Source organism: Dromaius novaehollandiae, chromosome 7, assembly GCF_036370855.1.
Source record: "Dromaius novaehollandiae isolate bDroNov1 chromosome 7, bDroNov1.hap1, whole genome shotgun sequence".
In the NCBI taxonomy this organism is placed as follows: domain Eukaryota; kingdom Metazoa; phylum Chordata; class Aves; order Casuariiformes; family Dromaiidae; genus Dromaius; species Dromaius novaehollandiae.
The window spans coordinates 42,502,591-42,520,851 of NC_088104.1; the positions used below are offsets into that span (position 1 = coordinate 42,502,591).

Below are 18,261 nucleotides of genomic sequence, written 5' to 3' on the forward strand. Positions count from 1 at the left end.
TTTGTAACAGCCCCCAGACAGCCTCTGAGCTTGATGTCTCTTCACGCTTGCTCTTCTTTCTAATTGTTCTCCTTAAGCTCATGTAGTCTGAGAATGCAAGCACAGTGTTTGGTTTGTAAGGATGCTCCACCGTCTTAGTTAATGTGTGTAATTGCTTACACAGAACATAAATAAAACACATATATAAAAAGCTTAGCCTGGTAGTTTTCTATCTTGCATTTGGAAGATACCAAAGGAAAATAGTTAACTGTTGGAAGCCCTGTGGTAGAAACAGGTGAGTACTTGGCATGTTTGGAGATACCAGAGTTGAAGCTCTTTGGTATTGCATAGAGTAGAGATGTGTAGTAGCTGTGCATGCCTGTTGTCAGGCAAGCTGGTGTGTTGTGTGTGCCAGCCGAGTCTGTTTGCTCTCCAGTCACATGGTTATGCAAGTTTGCAAACAGTGTGGTAGCTGCAATTGCTCTGAAATTGCACTGTCAACAGCTGATTCTGGAGCGGTCAGTTCATCAGATTCAAGTCATTCCTGGCTGACCGTGATGCCTTGAAAAGGAGAAGCATTGCCTGATGGATTAAAATGTGCAGGATGCCAAAATAGAATGCTAGTCTTTTTTTCCCCCCCCCTTAAGTCCTTTTTTTAACAGGACATTTCTCTAACAAAACTCATTCTAAAAAAACAGTAAAATTATGTAGCTGTGAAACATGGACCTCTCCTTTTTATTCTAGTACAAAAGCCTCCAAATCTACTATTATTAAATTGTTCTCTAAGAATTTTTTTGAAGGGACAGTGTAAGGATCTGATAGCCTAATTTGATTTTGAAACTCATTCATGGATGTAATGAATTAGGCCAGCTATGGCACTAAGTTAGATTGATAAAGAAATTTTTTCAATGTAACAGCTGAATGGGGACTTCACTGGCTTTTGGAGGAAGTTTCCATTAAAACTTATACCTCATTACACCTTACAGGTGTAAATAGTCCTTTATTAGCATAGGTTGGGAGCATGACTCCTCACAAGCTGCAATGTGTTATCAAATACACGTTACCATTTAAGAACTTTTAAGGAGACCATGCTGGTTCTGCATGCTGTCGTCTCAACGTATAGCTGATACCTCTGCAGGAGACCAACTCCTTTGGCATTTTAGGGTCTTTGAGACAACATGGTGTACTGAAAGGAAATACTTATTCATTCTCACAGCTCAAGGAGTTAAGTGCCATTACCAGAGGTGACTTGGTGTAAAGAGCTCTGACCTGTAAGTGTGTAGGGAGGAGGCCCTTAGAAAGTATAGGAAATCAATTGACTGTAACATAAGGATTAATCAGGGAGTAAGTCTGGAGTGTATGAAGGATGGTATATTTGGTTTCCTAAGAGTGGAAATACAGTTGTTTGATGCAGACTTATTATTTTCTTTGCAGGTACATGTAAAGTGAATTTTCCAGACCCAAACAAGCTTCATTACTTCCAGCTAACTGTAATCCCAGGTAACTTTCTAAACATGTTGGTATTGTTTCTATGCATGTTTGTGCTTAGCAAACCTAAATCCAAGGTTTTACTCAAAAATCCAATAAACTTCCTTGACAACAGTCAAAAGACTGTGTGTGTAATGCAGTGACTCTAGCAGCAGTGGAGAAATTGGGCTGGATTTTGAAAACCAAGTTCCATGGAAAACAGTGGTTAAAATTAAGCAGGTTTAGGAAGTGTTCAGCTCTTGTTTGCTCACTTTGGTTGAAAACATTTTTCGTCTTGGCCAGTTTTGAACCTCATAGTTTTATTTGCTGAGAAGAATCTCAGGTGATGTCTAGAGAAGTTACTGTATTACAGCCCTGTTATGTTACAGATTTATTCTTTTTCACTAATTGCTTCAATCCATAGAGTAGAAAAGAGAGATGACAGATATAATATTGCTATAAAACTTCAAATATTAGCATGTCTGAAGATGTTTAACATGTGGGAGTCTCTTGTTAGTCCTTGAATATTGAAGTATGTGGAAATTGGGCCTTTTACTACTAATACCACTTAAGTGTACTGTGGAGCTCCTGCTGGCGTGCTATTAAATAAAAATGAACACTCAGTAATACTTTTCCAGAAGTCATTATTTCCAGGTGAGTTTCTTAATAGCTATCTGAAATTACAGAGCTTGTTGCTCATATAATTAAGGCCATTCATTTTGGAATGAGAAGTTGTGTGTTTTGTGGATGAAGTTGTGTGGAAGATTAACTACATAAATGTCAGGTACACCTCCTATTATTGCTGTGCCTTACCTTTGGGACTTTGTGCAGCTATTTAAATGAGAGTGTTTACCTATGCGGTACATTGTAAAGTGTTCAAGTTAGGTGTTAGCCAGTGCTGGGATCGGTATTTCCCTGCCAGCTGATTTCTGCAGGTCCACATTTTCTGCAGATGTTTATTGGCAGCAGAACTGAGATGCTGTGTGTCACTCGTGGTGTCTCACCTGTACAAATAATGGCTTACACTTGCAGGATGCGAGTGTAGGATTATAGGAATGTTTCTGGTAATCCGGTCTCTTGATACCAAGCGGGCACTAGATGTCACTGTGGTTCCTTGTTGGCCAGGATCCACCAGCACTTCCTTGGCAGTAGAAATCTTGGGTGGCCTTTATTAAGATGCCCATTCATGTAACTTTTCTGTGATGGAAAAATGAGTAAGCCTGCCCTATTCAGTATGGTCAAAATAATAAATGGAAGTGTGAATATGGAACTTCTTAACACCTTATTCTGTATAGAAGAGATGTTCCCTTGTATGTGGTGAGTGCTAGTCTGTTCCTCTCTACCAATTATTTGCTCTTCGGTTTACGTGCTCCTACTTACTGCAGTTTGGAAATGAGTTGGCTTTACAAGGTCATCCTGATGCAAGTCAGAAATGTCTCGAATGTGAAGCAGTGATAACTTCTTTATATTAATTTCAAGGTGTCTTAATACATAATCAGTTTTGTCTCTTAACTGCTGCTCAGCAAGGTGTTGTAGCCAGAAGACAGGCCTTGCAGCATGTGGATTTTGTGCTAGCTTCGCTGCTGAAATGATCTTGGGAATGAGATGATCTTAATTAACATTTTGTTACTATAAATATAGCTGCACAGCTGAAGTCTCTGCAGTCGCAGTCTGACCGAAGTAAACATCTATTTTCAGCTGTGCATAATTCAGGTACAGAATCTTGTGATCAGCTGCAGCTTAGCACAGCTCTCTGAAGGCAGCATATAATACATAACAAGAAGACCTTTGTAGCTTTTTGATTAGTTTTGTTATTGAAAAGGTTTTGCTCTGGAGTATACTAAATCTTGGTTTTCTCTGGGATAGCAGAGAGGCAGCTAGGTAGTTCTCAGAATTTTTCTGACTCAAATGGGTAAAAATCATTGCTTGAAGCAACTGTTCTTGTAATGTCTGAACAATTACATGAATCTCCTCGTTTCGGAGGAAGAGGTAGTTTTTCCTGCTTCCTGGAACTGTCTCTAATGTCGAATAGCTGGGTTACTTCTAGAAATTCAGTTCATACATCTGGCTCTTAAGGGAGCGCTTTCCAAATCGCTCTGCAGCTCTCCGATTGCAGAGCAAGCGTTGGGCCCAGCCCAGCTGCTGGTGCCAGGGAATATCAAATGCCACCTTGTCCTCGCTGCGGGCGCCGGCGTAGCAAGCGCGTGTAGGCCAGGTTTGATAGTCCGCACAGTGAGGAGCTCCTTGTAGGCCCGCTTCTTAGCATTTGGAGTTTGCTTATCTGCAATTACAGAGGTTGCATCCTTCTGTGGCAAAGCTGGAAACGGTGTGATAATCGTGGTGTTATTTTTATACAACATTTTGTTTAAGTTGTTTCATGTTCTGATTAACATTAGAGCTTGCAGTTTGTAACTATGTTTTCTGAGGAGCCTTACACCAGGACAGTTTCTCCAAATAGGTGACTGTCAGGGTACTGTGCAGGTACTGGCTGAATCTGCTTTTTAGCACAAGAAATGCCACTTGTGGTCAGTGTCTTTACCTAGTTTTAATGGACCGATTCTGTTCTTGCGGGCTTTGTTTTGTGCGGTCATGTTGAATGTGGCTGGTCTTGAAAAAACAATAAAAAAAGCTTTTTTTTTGGATTCTCACAACTTAAATAAGAAAATGAACTTTACCACCAATGTCAGGGAGAAATACTTTCAGGGGTGTGGAGAATAAAGCTTCAGCTCCCTTGTTCTCTGCTTCTCACCGTAACCCTTCTGTATTTATCACGAGATTATTCTGATGACAGGGACTGTCAAATGAAAACAAATCTGCAGAAAATCGTGACAAGGGTGACTGCTTATTTCGCGTAATAAATTTTATTTAAACTTGTGCTCTGAGAAGTTTCCTTTATGTGATAGCTTTTTTTGCGGTGCCCCATGAGCGGATGTATAGCAGCACACACTAGAACACAGGAGAACTTAGTTTGTCCATTGGGGCAGCGGAATCTGCGTGTTCTGGGGGCAGATGCTGCTGACTTTCCCTGCAGTCTGGAGCTTCTTCCTCCTTGTGTAGTCTGAACCAGCTGTGCTGTCCTGTAAAAATGTCCTTACGGCACCAGTTGCCTCTGTTCTTATTTTGTAGCCAGTAGCATATTAGATCAAAAGCGAGGAAAAATGAGATGCCTGGAAGGCAGGCAGAGTCTGCCTGCTGCACTGATATTTGGAGTACAGAGTCGGATAGTACGGCATAGCAGTCACTGCTGGGGGAAGTGTGTGAATTTAGGCAGCTTGCACATGAAGAAAGCTAGAGGAACATGTAGAGTTAATGTGGCTTTCCTATAGTTCCCAGGCAGTTGGGGCAGTCTGGGGTGGTGTGATTAGTTTTGCATCTCATTCTTCAGGGAGTTAATAGAGGCTTTTTTCTGTTTTGCGTGCCATGAAATGACAAATGTCGGTGAGCATGGCTGAGCATTTCAACGCTGCGTATTCTAGGAGCGGCTATCGAAAGCACGTCCTTTGTGGCCTGTCCTAATTATCTTGCATTTTCATTTAAAGGGATAAATCGGAAGTAGTGGGATTCAGTAGTTTCGCAGCACTCTTAACCATCAAAACACCTTACAAACTGAGTTAAATACTGAATTGTTAATAATGTTGTTAATAATGCACGAAATTTGAGACAAAGCGGGGAGGGATACTTCTGCTAATACAGCTTAAAGACATAAATTTAAGTAGAAGGAAAACTGGAGCAGTGGCACTCACTTATTCCCTTCCTGCACAAATCCCTTGTCAGTGACCAACTTAAGTTATGCTCTAAAGCTATTTCACTTGACTGCTTTATTTACAGCCCTTTCCTCACTATTAACTTTGCCAGAACTTCGGGTTTTGTCAGGCACTTTCATGTGAGTAACAAATAGAGGGTCTCCGTCCCAGTCTGGCTGTTCTGGGAAAGACAGAAAGAAAAGCATGTGGGAAGAGCGAGTCGCTTTATTTGCGATGCTGTAAGATGGCTTCGTCGTGAAGGCTTGCAGTCTCATTAATGCGTTGCGTGATTTCTGGCTGGGTACAGGGGCTCTCCAGGGACGTGAATTTTTAATACAAATTTGAGTGATTGGTAATGAGTTGCATGCTTTATTGTTGCTTTAGAGGAAAGATTGACAAAAATACAGGAAGAACTGTAAAAAGGGGAAGGAAGGGATGCTTTGCTCTTCTGTTTGGTAAATGTGTCCTAACTTATTTTGTAACTGAAAATGTTACAAAATCCAATGCATTTTTTTGTTAGTGTTAGCATTGCTTGCCAAGGTAAACCAGAAACATAAAGTGAGGAGTCAGAAATTGTAATGAAAGACAGTGATGAGTATTGATCCCTCTTTGAGGCGAGGGGGGAACTGATTGTGTAGTGCATGGAAAATACCTGCAGGTGGGATACGGAGTCTGAAGTGCTCTAAGGCTTCCAGTGATTTTTCAGCCTTATGTAGAACATAATTAAATGAATAAAAAGATAAAAATAAACCAATGCATGCAGTTGTAAAGTGCCTGGGCATCTAAGGTATGTTTTTGCTGACTGGAGGGCTGTCCTTTCACTGCCTGGTCCTGCCTCTTCCTTTTTGCTGCCTCTGGGGATTTTTTTTAATCCATTTGTAACCAGTTCATCCCAGTACTCCTGCAGGAGATGGTGCGCTCTTTTTGCCATGGTAGTTTCGTGCGGAGGAAGAGGGCCAGGCTGGTCCTGCCCCCTTCAGCTGACCTTGCCATGTCCGATTTCCTCCCCTTCGCGGGCCCTGTGCTCCCACCCGAGCTGGGAGAAGTGGGGCTGCCCTGCGCTCGCCCCGCTCCTGCCCATGCACGCAGACCTGGTGAAGAAGAGCTGCTCGGCTGGTTTCATTTCTGTGCATCTCTTGAGCAGTGTTGCAATGACCTTGCTGTCGGTGCTCGCCTGCCGTAACAGTCCTGCGTGTCGCAGAGGCGCTGGTCCTGGTGCCTTGGGACGCAAAGAGGTGCGTGCAGAGCGTGACTTTTCCCTCGCTGTTTGGCTGCCAGGAAGCTGACAGTCTTTGGCAGACTCTCCTCCCTTGGAGCTTCCTTTGGACAATTGCATTACAATTAAGATTCATTTAAATCTGAGGATTTTCTTTGGCGTAAGGCACGTGTGGATGCATACATCGATAGGCAGCTATTTCACGTTGGTGGGGAGAACTGCGGTGGGATATGAAGGGCTGCTGCGCGCTTCACTCCAAGTCTGCAACATCCAAGGACGGTTGCAATTAAGCCAATAACTTTCAGTCCTGAACTTATGAAGCAACCATAACAATATTGCTGTTTCTCATTTACCTTGTGGTGTAGACAGCGGTCTTCTCCCTGTGTACGTACAAGTGGGCATTGCATGTGAGTGATTACACCGGGAAGCGATAGCTTGATAAATGCTTTTGGGGTAGTGAAGAGCCTTATGGAAGGCTTGAGGTGCGTGGCTTGTGCTGTAAGAACCGCCGAAGTCCTTTCTGGTGCTCCTTGTCGGTGGCATTGTGCCCGCTGAAACAGTTAGCTGTTTATATTAGAGCGTTTCAGTTAGCTGAAATATTAGAGCGTTTCTGTAATCTTTCCTGATTTCTTTCCTGAAACCATTACTGCCTTGCTTTGTTGTGCATTACGCAGATTTGACAGGGAGCAGCTTCATCAGAAGGATATTGGTATAAATCACCTTTGTACATCTGTTGCTGTAGTGGGGGATTACTACTGACAAAACCGCTTAATCAATGAGATCCTCCAAAATTGCGTTGGAATGGAAATGGAGAATGTGTTTGAATAATGTGTGCTGGGCAGAATATTAAAGCGAGATTTGCAATGGCTAAGGCTTGCAGTTTCACGCATGTATGTAGGATGACTAAAGATTTGGGTGGGTGAGGTGCTAGAAATCAGGAGTTCATTGTGGAGACAGCTGTAAATGTTACTGTGTGGGATGGAGAAGACCAACCATGTTTTGTTTTCATATTTTGTCTGTGCTGTTATTGCAGCCAAAAATTCATGTTGATACTCAATGCACTGATTCAGTCAGTGGTCCGCACAGAAGCTCTTGGGAGAAACCAAACCACGCCATGAATTCCCAATGTCTCCTCTGGTCCTTGGGCACAGATTTGATTTTTTTTGTTGTTGTTGGTTTTTTTTTTTTTGGTGTGGCACAGTGGGCTTAGCGTGCGTTTCAGTCTGATCTTAGCAGCACCAGCTGCGACTGGCTCGCTTCCTGCTATGCCTGAGGATTTGTGTTATTTAGCAGAGTGATTCCCTCCTCTCTTGGGGTGGTCGGCTGGCGAGAGGTCGCAAAGAGAGGAGGAGTACGCGTTGCCTGCAGTCTTGCGGTTACTGCAGTTGTGGTGTGGATCACCGACAAGCTTGTGGTGAGGTGGTAGTGTGGAATGAAAGCCGAGCAGGTGAATATGGTGTGGTGGCTGCTAGGAGAAAATAGGTCATGCAAGATCCATGTAGGGACTGAGAAGGGGGCAGGTGCAGGAGACATGATGTTATCCTGAAAGAGGATTTTGATGAAGTACATCAGAGGGGCTAGAGATTTTTCTGTGTGTGTGTTTTGGAACAAGCTGGATTATAAAAAGGAAAAAAAAATCTACAACTTGATTTGCTATTTTTAAGGTTTCTCTAAACTATGGAGTGCTTTACAGAACCTTTCTTGTGATGTTGGTTTTAAAAATAGTATTAAAAGGACTGTCACGTAAGGGTGATGGGCCTTCCTGACCCTCAGGTCTTCACCGTAGTTGATACAGTATGGTCCAGAGAGCTCAAGTATTTGAAGTAACTTGGACAAGAGCATTCCTCAGGAGTCTGTAACCCTTCGGTGTGGGCTGGGTACCTATCTGTGTCCCTTTCTTAATGGAAAAAGGACAATAGTTGCTGTGCCAGACAGACCCATTTCACATCGCTTGTGTGTGCGTGGAAGCTGGGATGCTCACATCTCACGAGCTGCAGGCTGGCTATTATCTATTTCAGTCTCTGGTTAAATGCAGCTAGATATTTTCAGACTTCATATTTTAGAATTTGGCAGTTTGAATAATTCAGTATTGAATGTGAAGTTGACAGAGGCAGGCCGCTTTTCCTAACTGATATATCATCTAGGATAATTGCCACTCAGAGGAGCGAGCTTGCTCTTTTATTGTAGTGCACTGTGAAGTGTGCTGTTGCACACCAACGTTCATGTTGTTCATGAGATGATTGTTCGCCCAAGTCTGGGGAAGATGTGGCTGAACAGGATTTGACATGCATTAGCAAGGAGAATGTGTAACCGTGTCTTTCCGAGGGTTGGTGGTGTGGTAGCACACATCGTATGTCCACTGTCTGGCAGAATGTGGTTCCTATGAACATGGGAACTCAACCAAAGGTTCATCTGACTTGGTTTCACCTGGTACTGCGATCAGGAAGGTGGTTTCTCCAGGGTCACTCTGGGACTGTTGGCTCCTGTGACTTAACCAAATCTCTGCTACAAAGCTTTTGGGGATGAGAGGAAGATGGTGCACTCTGGGCTGAGAGGAGGCATAAGTGGATATGCAGGGCGGTGTAAGAACAAGGCAGGCTTGCTCCCATGTACTCGCCCAGCTGACAGCAGTTCTACTGCTGTCTTCTTGAATGATGAACTGCCTCCTTTTTATGTTTTGAAGCTCTTGTATTGGAAGAGATGGTGAATAGCCCATCCCTGTTACCCTCTGTGTTGCTTGTCATTGAGATGCACCAAATTGTCTCTTCCTTTGAGTCCTCTCTCTTACTGGTTATGGAGGCTTTTTTTAAACAACAGCTGCTCCATGACTTTGACTGTTGTTGTTACTTTGGCTGTACTTTTTCCAGCAGTAGTAAATACTGGGAGGTGAAGGGAGCAGAAGTGCACGTGCCATTTAAGGATTGCACTCTGGACTCAGCAGGGGCAGAACGGTGAACTAAGCAGAAGACCATGTGCTGGGTGAATCCCAGCGTGTGACCGACATCATGGGCTGCTGCAGGGCCCTGGGCTGAGGTCTCCGTGCAACAATCGGTCACGTCACCCCGAATCTAGATTCTACAGGCCAATGATCAGCTCAGAGCTATCGTTTTGTCTGTGAAATGCTGTTTCTACCCCTCCCCTCACGTGTATCGCTTTCCTTTTATCTGCTCTTGATTTCATCTGTTGTTTTTATTGCTCGATCTGCCTAGATGTGGAGTGACTGGTGCATGATGCCCAAATAGCTGCAGTTACCCCTTCAGGGGCATCTTACAGCTGCAGGGCACCCTCCTACTTTAGTTCTTTATCTGACAGTGATTTGACCCTTACTGTGCTGCCTGTGAGCCTGGCTTGGGAGCTTGGTTTCCTCTAGAAATGGAGACATCTGTCTAGCTTTTTTTCTCACTTCCTCCCTAATTAGGGCCCATCGGAAGTCTGGTAATTGGAAGGTGATGACTTTTTTAGAGGAAGAGAAGTGTGGTGAATGTAGGAATAACCTTTGGTATTTACACAGTAATAGATAAAGCTAACATTTGGGAGAATAAGGTGAAAAGCAGCATATTTTGAATTGAATTTTCATACATGCTTTCTACAAAACTTGATACTGTGCTAATTATTTGACCAGCTGATCTCTCCATTGCATTAGTGGTGTGTGTTACCAAGACAAAACTAGCTTTCTCTTCTTTTCAGTGTATGAGGGTTTTTTTTCTTTTTCACTCTCATTTATCCTAAGAGATGCTTTGGAGAGCAAAGGAAGGCATCTTTATTTTACTAGCTGGAATTGTATTCCAGGGATGACTCAGAAGATGTCATACTGCTTGCTATAGTTATTGTTGGCAAATGATTTCAGAGTTGGCCTTTAGGAAGGGATATTAATAATGGGAAGAGACTGGCTTTCATCTGGTTGAAGAGGGTAATATAGAAGAACATCTAAAAACAAGAACATTTGGGCATATAATCTTAAAAAGAAAGGAGTAGTCACAAAAAATAGGATGATAAATATGCTTTCAAGTGTAATTTTACTAGATGACATTAGAGTATTATGGTGTAAGTAGATTACAAAGATTAAAATAACTGCATGGGGTTACCACTGAATACTTCTTAATGACAGGTATTTTGTATTACATGACATCTGTTTCTTTTCTCTTATTTAACTGTCTGTATTGTGGTTTTTGTTTGTTTTACTAGATGAGGGCTATTACCAAGGTGGAAAGTTTCAGTTTGAAATTGAAGTTCCTGATGCCTACAATATGGTGGTGAGTATTTGTCATTAGTCTAATAGTTGTCATTTTGTATTTCCTTTCCATGTAATAGGACTTCAAAGGCAGCTTGGCACTGCGACTAAGAGAGGGTCTTCTGTCTCTTGCTAAAATTTCATAGAATCATAAAAAAGATCTTGGTTGCAAGGGACTTTTGGAGGTCATCTAGTCCCCTGCTCAGAGCTGAAGCAGTATTGAAGTTGGGTCAGGTTACTCAGACCTCGTCCAGTCAACATTTGAAAGTCTCCGAGGACAGTGATTCCACTCGCTGGGCCCCTGTTCCAATGTTTCATTACCCTCAGTGTGGACATTTTTTTCTTATCTGGTCAGAATTCCCCTTGTTGCAGCTTGTCTCTTGCCTCTTGTCGTCTGTGCCCCTCTGAAAAGTCTGTCTTCATCTTCTCTATAGCTTCCGATTAGGTAGTTGTAAATAGCCATAAGGTTCCCCCCTTTAGCCTTCTCTTCTCCAGGCTGAACAAACCCAGGTCCCTCAACCTCTGCCAGACTCTTAACCATCTTAGCAGCCCTATGCTGGGCTTGTGTCAGTTTGTCAATACATCTTGCACTGGGGAGGCCAAAATGGGACACAGTATTGCAGATGCAGTCTCAGGAGTCCCAGGGAGAGAAAATTACCTCTTCCCTTGACCTGCTGGCTACACTCTTGCAGTCCAGTGTTGGGTTAGATTTCCTTTCCTCAAGGATAGTATTCCATAAGGAAAGAAGAAAAAGGAAAACAAAGAAAAAAGGGAGGGAAAACTGGGAAAATCCTAATGGATTTGCAACCTTCTGGCAGAAGCTACTTGGAAGTGCAAACTAGTCAGACCTAAGGATCTCCCTTTTGGCTGAGGTCCCACTGTCGTCTGTTCTCCGTTGTTAATTATCCGAGACCTGCACTTAATGATTATTCTCATAGAAACGGTATATCTATAAGAGAACAAGATAGATAAATAGGGAAAAAAAATGCTTTTTGTTTTTCTGAGCCTTCAAACTTGTGCTAATAGTTCTGATATTGGACTTTGTCCTTTTCAAAACAAGCAGTGGAGGATGTGTAAAGCACAGATAGTACAAGTGGCCTTCTTCTGCTCTTTCCACCAGTTCTGCTTGTTCTCTCTCAGGCTGTTTAATTGAGTATCTTAAATAACTATTTCAACAGACATTCAGCAAACAGTTTTTCAGAGGACCTCCAGATGATTGCCATGTCTTACTACAGATAAATAGCTTCAGACAACTTGCCCTTTTCAGACATGAAAAATGTCAGTATTTCAATATTTCATTCTACTAAAATTGCAGATCCTAACGAGAGGGGGAGGTGCACCTGCAATAAAAATAACTTCAGACTTTGGAATTTAGCTGTCAAAAGAACAAGATTGACTCCAAAAGTAGAAAACTGAGGCAGAAGTCTCGTTCTCATGAATTACTCCTGCCAGTGTGTATTCTGATAATTTGGTATGCAAAGAAACTCATTTGAGCATTTAAGTTGCAATATTAGTGTTTAGATGTAGGAATTGCAGAAAGAATGAAGCTTCATTTTGGTTAAGTTTGAACATTTTTTGGTAATCTTCTGTAGCCTTTTTGCATCCTTGTTTTCTGTTTTCTTACTCTTGGCATTGATAGTCCAGAGTCCTCGTTTTAGAGGGCTGAAGAATGTGTAGGGGAGGATACTAGAGAAACATATCTGAAAAGATCTTTGACTCCTGTGTTTAGATGCCTCAGGCCTAAATACAGCATCATATATGTGTTGTAGTTGCAGTCACAGCATTACTTACATGACTGTTTATATATACACGCACAAAGGAGGTGCAGACTTTTGGAATTTAATAGCTTGAATTCCCAGACTAAGCTTGGAGAACAGAGCATTAACACTACTAGCAGAGTAGAAAGGCTGTTTTCCAAAGTGGTGAAGTTGGATTTGCTTTCCGGAAGATGCCTTCATAAGTTTTCTAATATTCCCTTATTTTTAGTCTATAGATATATGGAACTTGCACCATATTTCTTTAAAAACAAGTTCATGCCCGTGGAGGACAGTAGTGTTTCTGAAACAGCTATGAATTTTCCTGCTTCTTTCCCAATAATCATGCTCTCCCTTCATATTGGTCAAGGAAAGCGGGCAACACTTAGCGGTATTTTCTGGTGAACTGAGTTACTGGTAGAAATTTTTTGCCTTGTATACCTTCAGGGAATGGGGTTTGATTTGTCCCCCCCACAAAGGACCATCCCACTTGATGCACGCTTCCATCTGTGCTACTCGATTCTTTTGTTTTGGAATTGGTAAAAAGAGAAAAGTAACACTGATTGAAGGTCTCAGACTTTTGCAGTTCAGTGATTTATTAATTTGGTCAGAAAGGGGTTGTGTTGAGTCTCCTAATCATCTGTCCAGTCAGTGGGACACTCTCCCACAGCTTTTTTTCCTTCAAAACAATGTTTAGCATCATATCTGTCTTTATTGTTATACATCTATTAGTGTACATAGGTGTTTTAGCTAAAGCTTTTGCAACTATGTTTTTTAAAAGTTTTTTTTCAGTTCCCTTAACCTTACCGAAGAATTTCACATTGTGGTATAGGTTAATTTTACTAGGTTGTGTGTGGTTATGCACATGCTGTAAATACAAAGTTGGTAATTTAAAATGACTACATCCTTGTTCTAACTTGAATAAACTGTGCCATCACATACCCGAGAAACATGGCATTCATGGTGAAGGAGGAAACAGTCTCGTGCTCTCAGCTGTCTAGTTTTTAGTCATCTTCAGTAATAGCAGCTTGATAGCTTTGGCACAGTGCTTGGTGATAATTAAAGCAGAAGGGAAGAATATGCAGTATACACTCATCTTAATTTCTTAAATTTTCTGTTTATGGTGTTCGCCTGAACAGCATTGCTGTGGGGAGGTGTTACTACATGTTGAAAGGAGAAATGGGCATTAATTTTGATTTTTTTTTAAATTTTCATTATTATTATTTTTTAATTCTAAATTGCAGTAATTAAAAATTCTTCTGGCTTGCTATGGTTCGGTGCTCAATGTTAATTAGGGGTTTCTAAATTCTGAGCATCTCTATGCAGGTATGCCTCTGTGCAGTTAAAAAGAAAAAAAAGCAGTAGGTTGAATGTTGAAGTATGGTCAGTTTATTAATGAAAACACACATATTCACAACTATTGGGACAGTTATGCTGAGGCCGTGGTTTGTTTTCTGCCAGGCAGAATCTGACTGAAATCGATAGTGGCAACATCTTTAAAAGAGCACGTCAGAGTTGCCAGTGCTCTTTCAACCCCAAAGCAAGGTTGGGATGTCATACATCCGCATCAAGCTCTTGCGGCAGTGCTGAAGGTGCTTGTTAGTAGGGAGTAAAAGTACCAGATGAGACTGGCAAGTCGTTATAGCTCTGCCTCAGAGCTTGCATACGTTTTCTATCTAATTTCTTTAGTCTGCAGAAAAAAAAAGAACATCTGTTTTTAAAGCTATAAAATGCATAATTTATAGTGCAATTTCTGTAACAGCATCCTTTAACTTTTGCAGTATGTCGTTGCCAAAATTCTCTGTTCATTGCTCCTCTGAGGGATTCTTCTTTTTCCCCTTTCATTCCTCATGAGCAAGCATTCAGCTTTTGCACTAGAAAGAGAAACGGAGGTGTGGAGTGGTGGTATAGTGGAAGAGGATAAAATACATAATTAAGAGGAAAAACTTGGAAGACTGTGTTGTGAACCGCAGTGATGGCATACTGTTCTGCCCAGGAAGCAAGTCACAGGAGCCTGAGCTCTTTTCTTGACCAGCAGTGGATCTGTGAATATAGGGAAGTAGCTTATCCTCGTGCTTTTTATGTATGAGTGGTTATGATATATAGTGACTTTTGGCATGGAGGCTATAAAATTCCTTAGTGCAACGATTCAGGAGCCTAAAGCGTAAGAGGGCTGCTCTGCGGCGTGGATGCTTTGGGACCAGCCCTGCGCTGAAGTGCTGCTGCTTGCTTGTGCACAGAGCACGCAGCTAGAGTTTAGTCAGAGACTTCTAGATCATCGAGATGCTGTACTTGGGTATTGGAAAGGTTTATTAGAATTATCTGAAAGGTAATAAAATACTATAAGGGTTCTTCCAGTAAATTCATAATTAGCTAAACCTATTTAAGCTGTTGGAGAGGTGGATAATTTTAGAAAGCGACTGAGCTTGAGAAATGGGAAGGTTTTTTATTTTTAATCAGTTCTTGGATATGCGTGGGTGGTACAGTTACATTTGCATTACAGTGCTATTAGTAATTTAATTGTATCACCCCGCTCCTGCAGTTTGATAGGCTGCATTTTGCTTTGCGGTTTCCAGAAAGGCTGGGGAGAGGAGTGCTGAGCTGCTGCAGTAAGAGCTCACCAAGGGACTTTTTCCAAAGCCGAGTGTTCCCCAAAGAGGGGGAACTCTTCCACGTGCTGGAATTGTGCACTTGCATGTTGGTTAGTCCCAGCAGTTACGCTTTCACCGTTGCTAATTTAATGCTGTGATTGAGCAAATGTTGGTGTTGGCTGTTGCTTGGTTCAGCACGGTCAAATGAAACGGACCTGATGGTACCCCTGGTCCCATGAGCAACCGCCTGTAAGCGATCTTCTCCTGCACCACGGCTCTGTGAAGGTGACACCCAAGAAGTTGCCTGCCTCGGCAGTCATCATAGGCTGGTTCAGCTGGTACCCTAATGAGCACTCACCTTCAGGCTTTGTATTTTAATACTTCCTCTCTCCCTGGCATTTTATATCTCCTTTCTGATTAAGGCAGACCGAGGATCTTTCTTACCTTTTTTCTTTTCAGGTGTTAGTGGGGATCTACTACAAAGAGCTTCAATATTGACATTGCTGCTCGCTCTTTACGCTTGCATTTTGGAAATGGGGCCAGACTGAGGATTTCTGTTTGTCCTTTCTCCGTGGCATCCGGGCAGCAGTCAGGTGTTGCTTCCTGCAGTGCTGGTGGAGGAAGCAGAATTGGCTGCGCTCCCAAGGACACAAGCATATGCGTGCAGTCCCAAGTGAAAAGGCCACTGCTTTCCAGGGACAGTCGGAATAAAAATCATCCTGAAAGGAGGACTTCCTTTCTGAAGACATTTTTGGGGCATGTATGGGATGAACTTGGGCATCTCGGCTCTGTTTCTTCTGTAAGCTTCTGGTTCTCAGTTGCTTCCACAGTTTGCTCGTGAGGGGGAGCGAGCTTTTCAGGAATTTGGATGTAGATGGATCGGAAATTGAGCTGAGCTCAATTCTTCTGTGTTCCGTTTTTGAAAAAGCCTCTATTGGAAAACCATTAGTGCTGTGCTCTGCACTGGGGACGTCAGGCTGGCTGTCTTTTGGGAAGCTTAGGAAAACCTGGCCTTACATGTGCAGAATCCTCTGATTGGATCTGAACTTTCAGTTCCTTTGATTTCTCTTCACAGACAAGATTTTTCTTGTTTTTTTTAGAGCACCATTTTAAAGGCATGACATGGAATGAGTAGGCTTAGCCTTTGATATCCTCTGGACTGTAATTCTTCCCATAAGGACTGTGCACTTTCTGAATACAAAAAGGAGAAAACTAATGTTTTCATCTTCAGAGGCGTTTTCCCCCTAAAATGGGAACTCTTCCATGAGAAAAGATACTAGGACGATAAAAGTAAGGATGTTTAACTGTTAGGTTTTTTTATGGCATTAGAAATCTTTAGAAGATCAACACTTAATCTTGTCCTTTCTCTAAGCTGGTTTGAAAAGTCCCCCTTTTTTGTCTTTTTGATTCTTATGATAGCTGTTCCCTGTTTGCATATCCATATGTGTATGAAACTGTGGTGCTGCAACCGCTGGAAATGCGATTCTGAGGTTGGTCCAGAGAGGGTTGAGTCAGTCCCATTGCCCTTCATGCAGTGCATGCTTTTCCAGTTTCCTGTTCTTCTTTTATATCCTTAGCAGACATGTAGCAGGAAGGAAAGACTTCTTTAACAATGTGAAATATTACTTACCAGGAAGCCTCTAAACTGCTTTTTGGTGGTAGTGGGACATCTTGTCAGAACAGAAAGCAATTGGTGCGGGTATGGATGGTTGAAGCAGGGTCATAAAAAGAAAAAGGGAGTGGAGTCAGTTCTGTAGTTTGTCCTCAGACGATGAGGCCATTAGCCATATTAAAATCTATTGGCAAACCTGTCAGTTGGCATTTTAAAGTATTTTTCTCTTCAGGAAATAGGCTGCACATTCATGAGCATTTGGAAACCTGTTTGACCTCTGTCTCTGCAGCATCTGTTCTCCAAGCACCTCTCTTCTTGGTTGATCAGCTGCCCGGAAACAGGGGTCAGTGGCAGATGGAAGAAAATGCAAAAAATGCACTGGTCAGGGAGATCTCTTGATAAAGAAATAGTTTCTTTTCTGCTCCCAGATGCAGCTGAAACCATGGGTGTTAGAAGTTAGGGACCTGATGTTTAATCTGACTCTAATAGTACAGATGTGGTTTAACACCGACATAAAACTTAACTCTCTGACACCATGCCTTGTGCAATTCTTGCATGTGTTTTAAGGCCTGCTCCTACTATAACACTACTTGTCTTCCACTTGTTGAGCTGTGTAATGCAGTATTAATCATAGTCCATTTAAAGCCCAGGGCAGTGTGGCTGCATGTTTCCCTTCACTTCACTTCACTCCCCCCTCTTATTTCTCTGGGCTGTGTGCTAAGCTCGATTCCAGCCTGTCTCAGAATTCTGCAGGGCCTGGTAAAGGAGAGGGATGGCAAGAAATATCTCAGTATTGTGGGACTAGGTTGTAGCTTGGTCTCTGTAATTGGTATTCCTAATAATGCCTCTTTTGGAGAATTTCATTTTGCAGAAACTATAAAGAAAAAAAACTGGAATCATCGTTGCAGTGCAGTTTGCAAGAATGCTTTGGGTCGATCATCTAGAGTCTAGACAAAACATTTGAAATAACATTATAGGTTTCATATTTCTGCTAGGAACCTCATTATTTCTGCAGGAAAAAGACTGTGCAGTGCAAAAAAAAAAAAAAGTTACAGGAAAGACTGAAGATACATGGAATAGTACACTTGCAACTCAAAAGTTACTAGACTTTCCAAACTGATCAAGATCTGCACATGTTAATTAACTTCATTTATCGGTCGGCATCTCATATCCAGTCTCTGTGGTGGTGAGCGGTTCTCACATGACCTTGAAGAAAGCAGAGACTGAGGTTTGAGTTTTTTGTGGCCCTTCTCTGTATATCTTGTTGTGAACGGATTTATAGCACGTCAGTTACTCTGGATAGTTGATACCTTATATACAGTTACCTGTGGCAAATTCAAGGTCCCCTTTCAAAGCAGGATGCTGTTACCACATGGCACTTGGAGTAATAATTAATACTGCATCAGCCCGCATGCTGTCTGGCCTTTTGACCACTCGTTTTGTACAGCCATACTCCTCGTTAAAGGGAGAGCATAACGGGAGGGAGAGGTTGCTACTTGCATGTGGAGGAGAAAATGGATTTTTCCGCAGTCGTGATCCCCAAATCTCAGGTTGAGCTACCTGTGCATCTTCCGGTGTGGGAGGCCAGGGCTGAGCGTCCGAACGCCGAAATAAATCACTTGTGTAAGCTTCAGCTTGCAAGTGTCACGCGTGCGCCTGGGAGATGGT

At 42.3% G+C, this 18,261-nt stretch overlaps 1 protein-coding gene across 4 annotated transcripts in view; it reads left to right on the top strand.

The window, feature by feature from the left end:
* UBE2F (ubiquitin conjugating enzyme E2 F (putative)) overlaps nt 1–18,261 on the top strand; it is an 82,656-nt gene that overhangs the window by 13,991 nt on the left and 50,404 nt on the right. For 3 of the 4 annotated variants that reach the window (XM_064515368.1, XM_064515370.1, XM_064515367.1), the window contains exons 4-5: nt 1,414–1,479; nt 10,591–10,658. In XM_064515368.1, coding sequence (XP_064371438.1) covers nt 1,414–1,479; nt 10,591–10,658 — 134 coding nt within the window. The remainder of the gene's footprint in view (nt 1–1,413; nt 1,480–10,590; nt 10,659–18,261) is intronic. The other variant, XM_064515369.1, reaches the window with a different exon arrangement.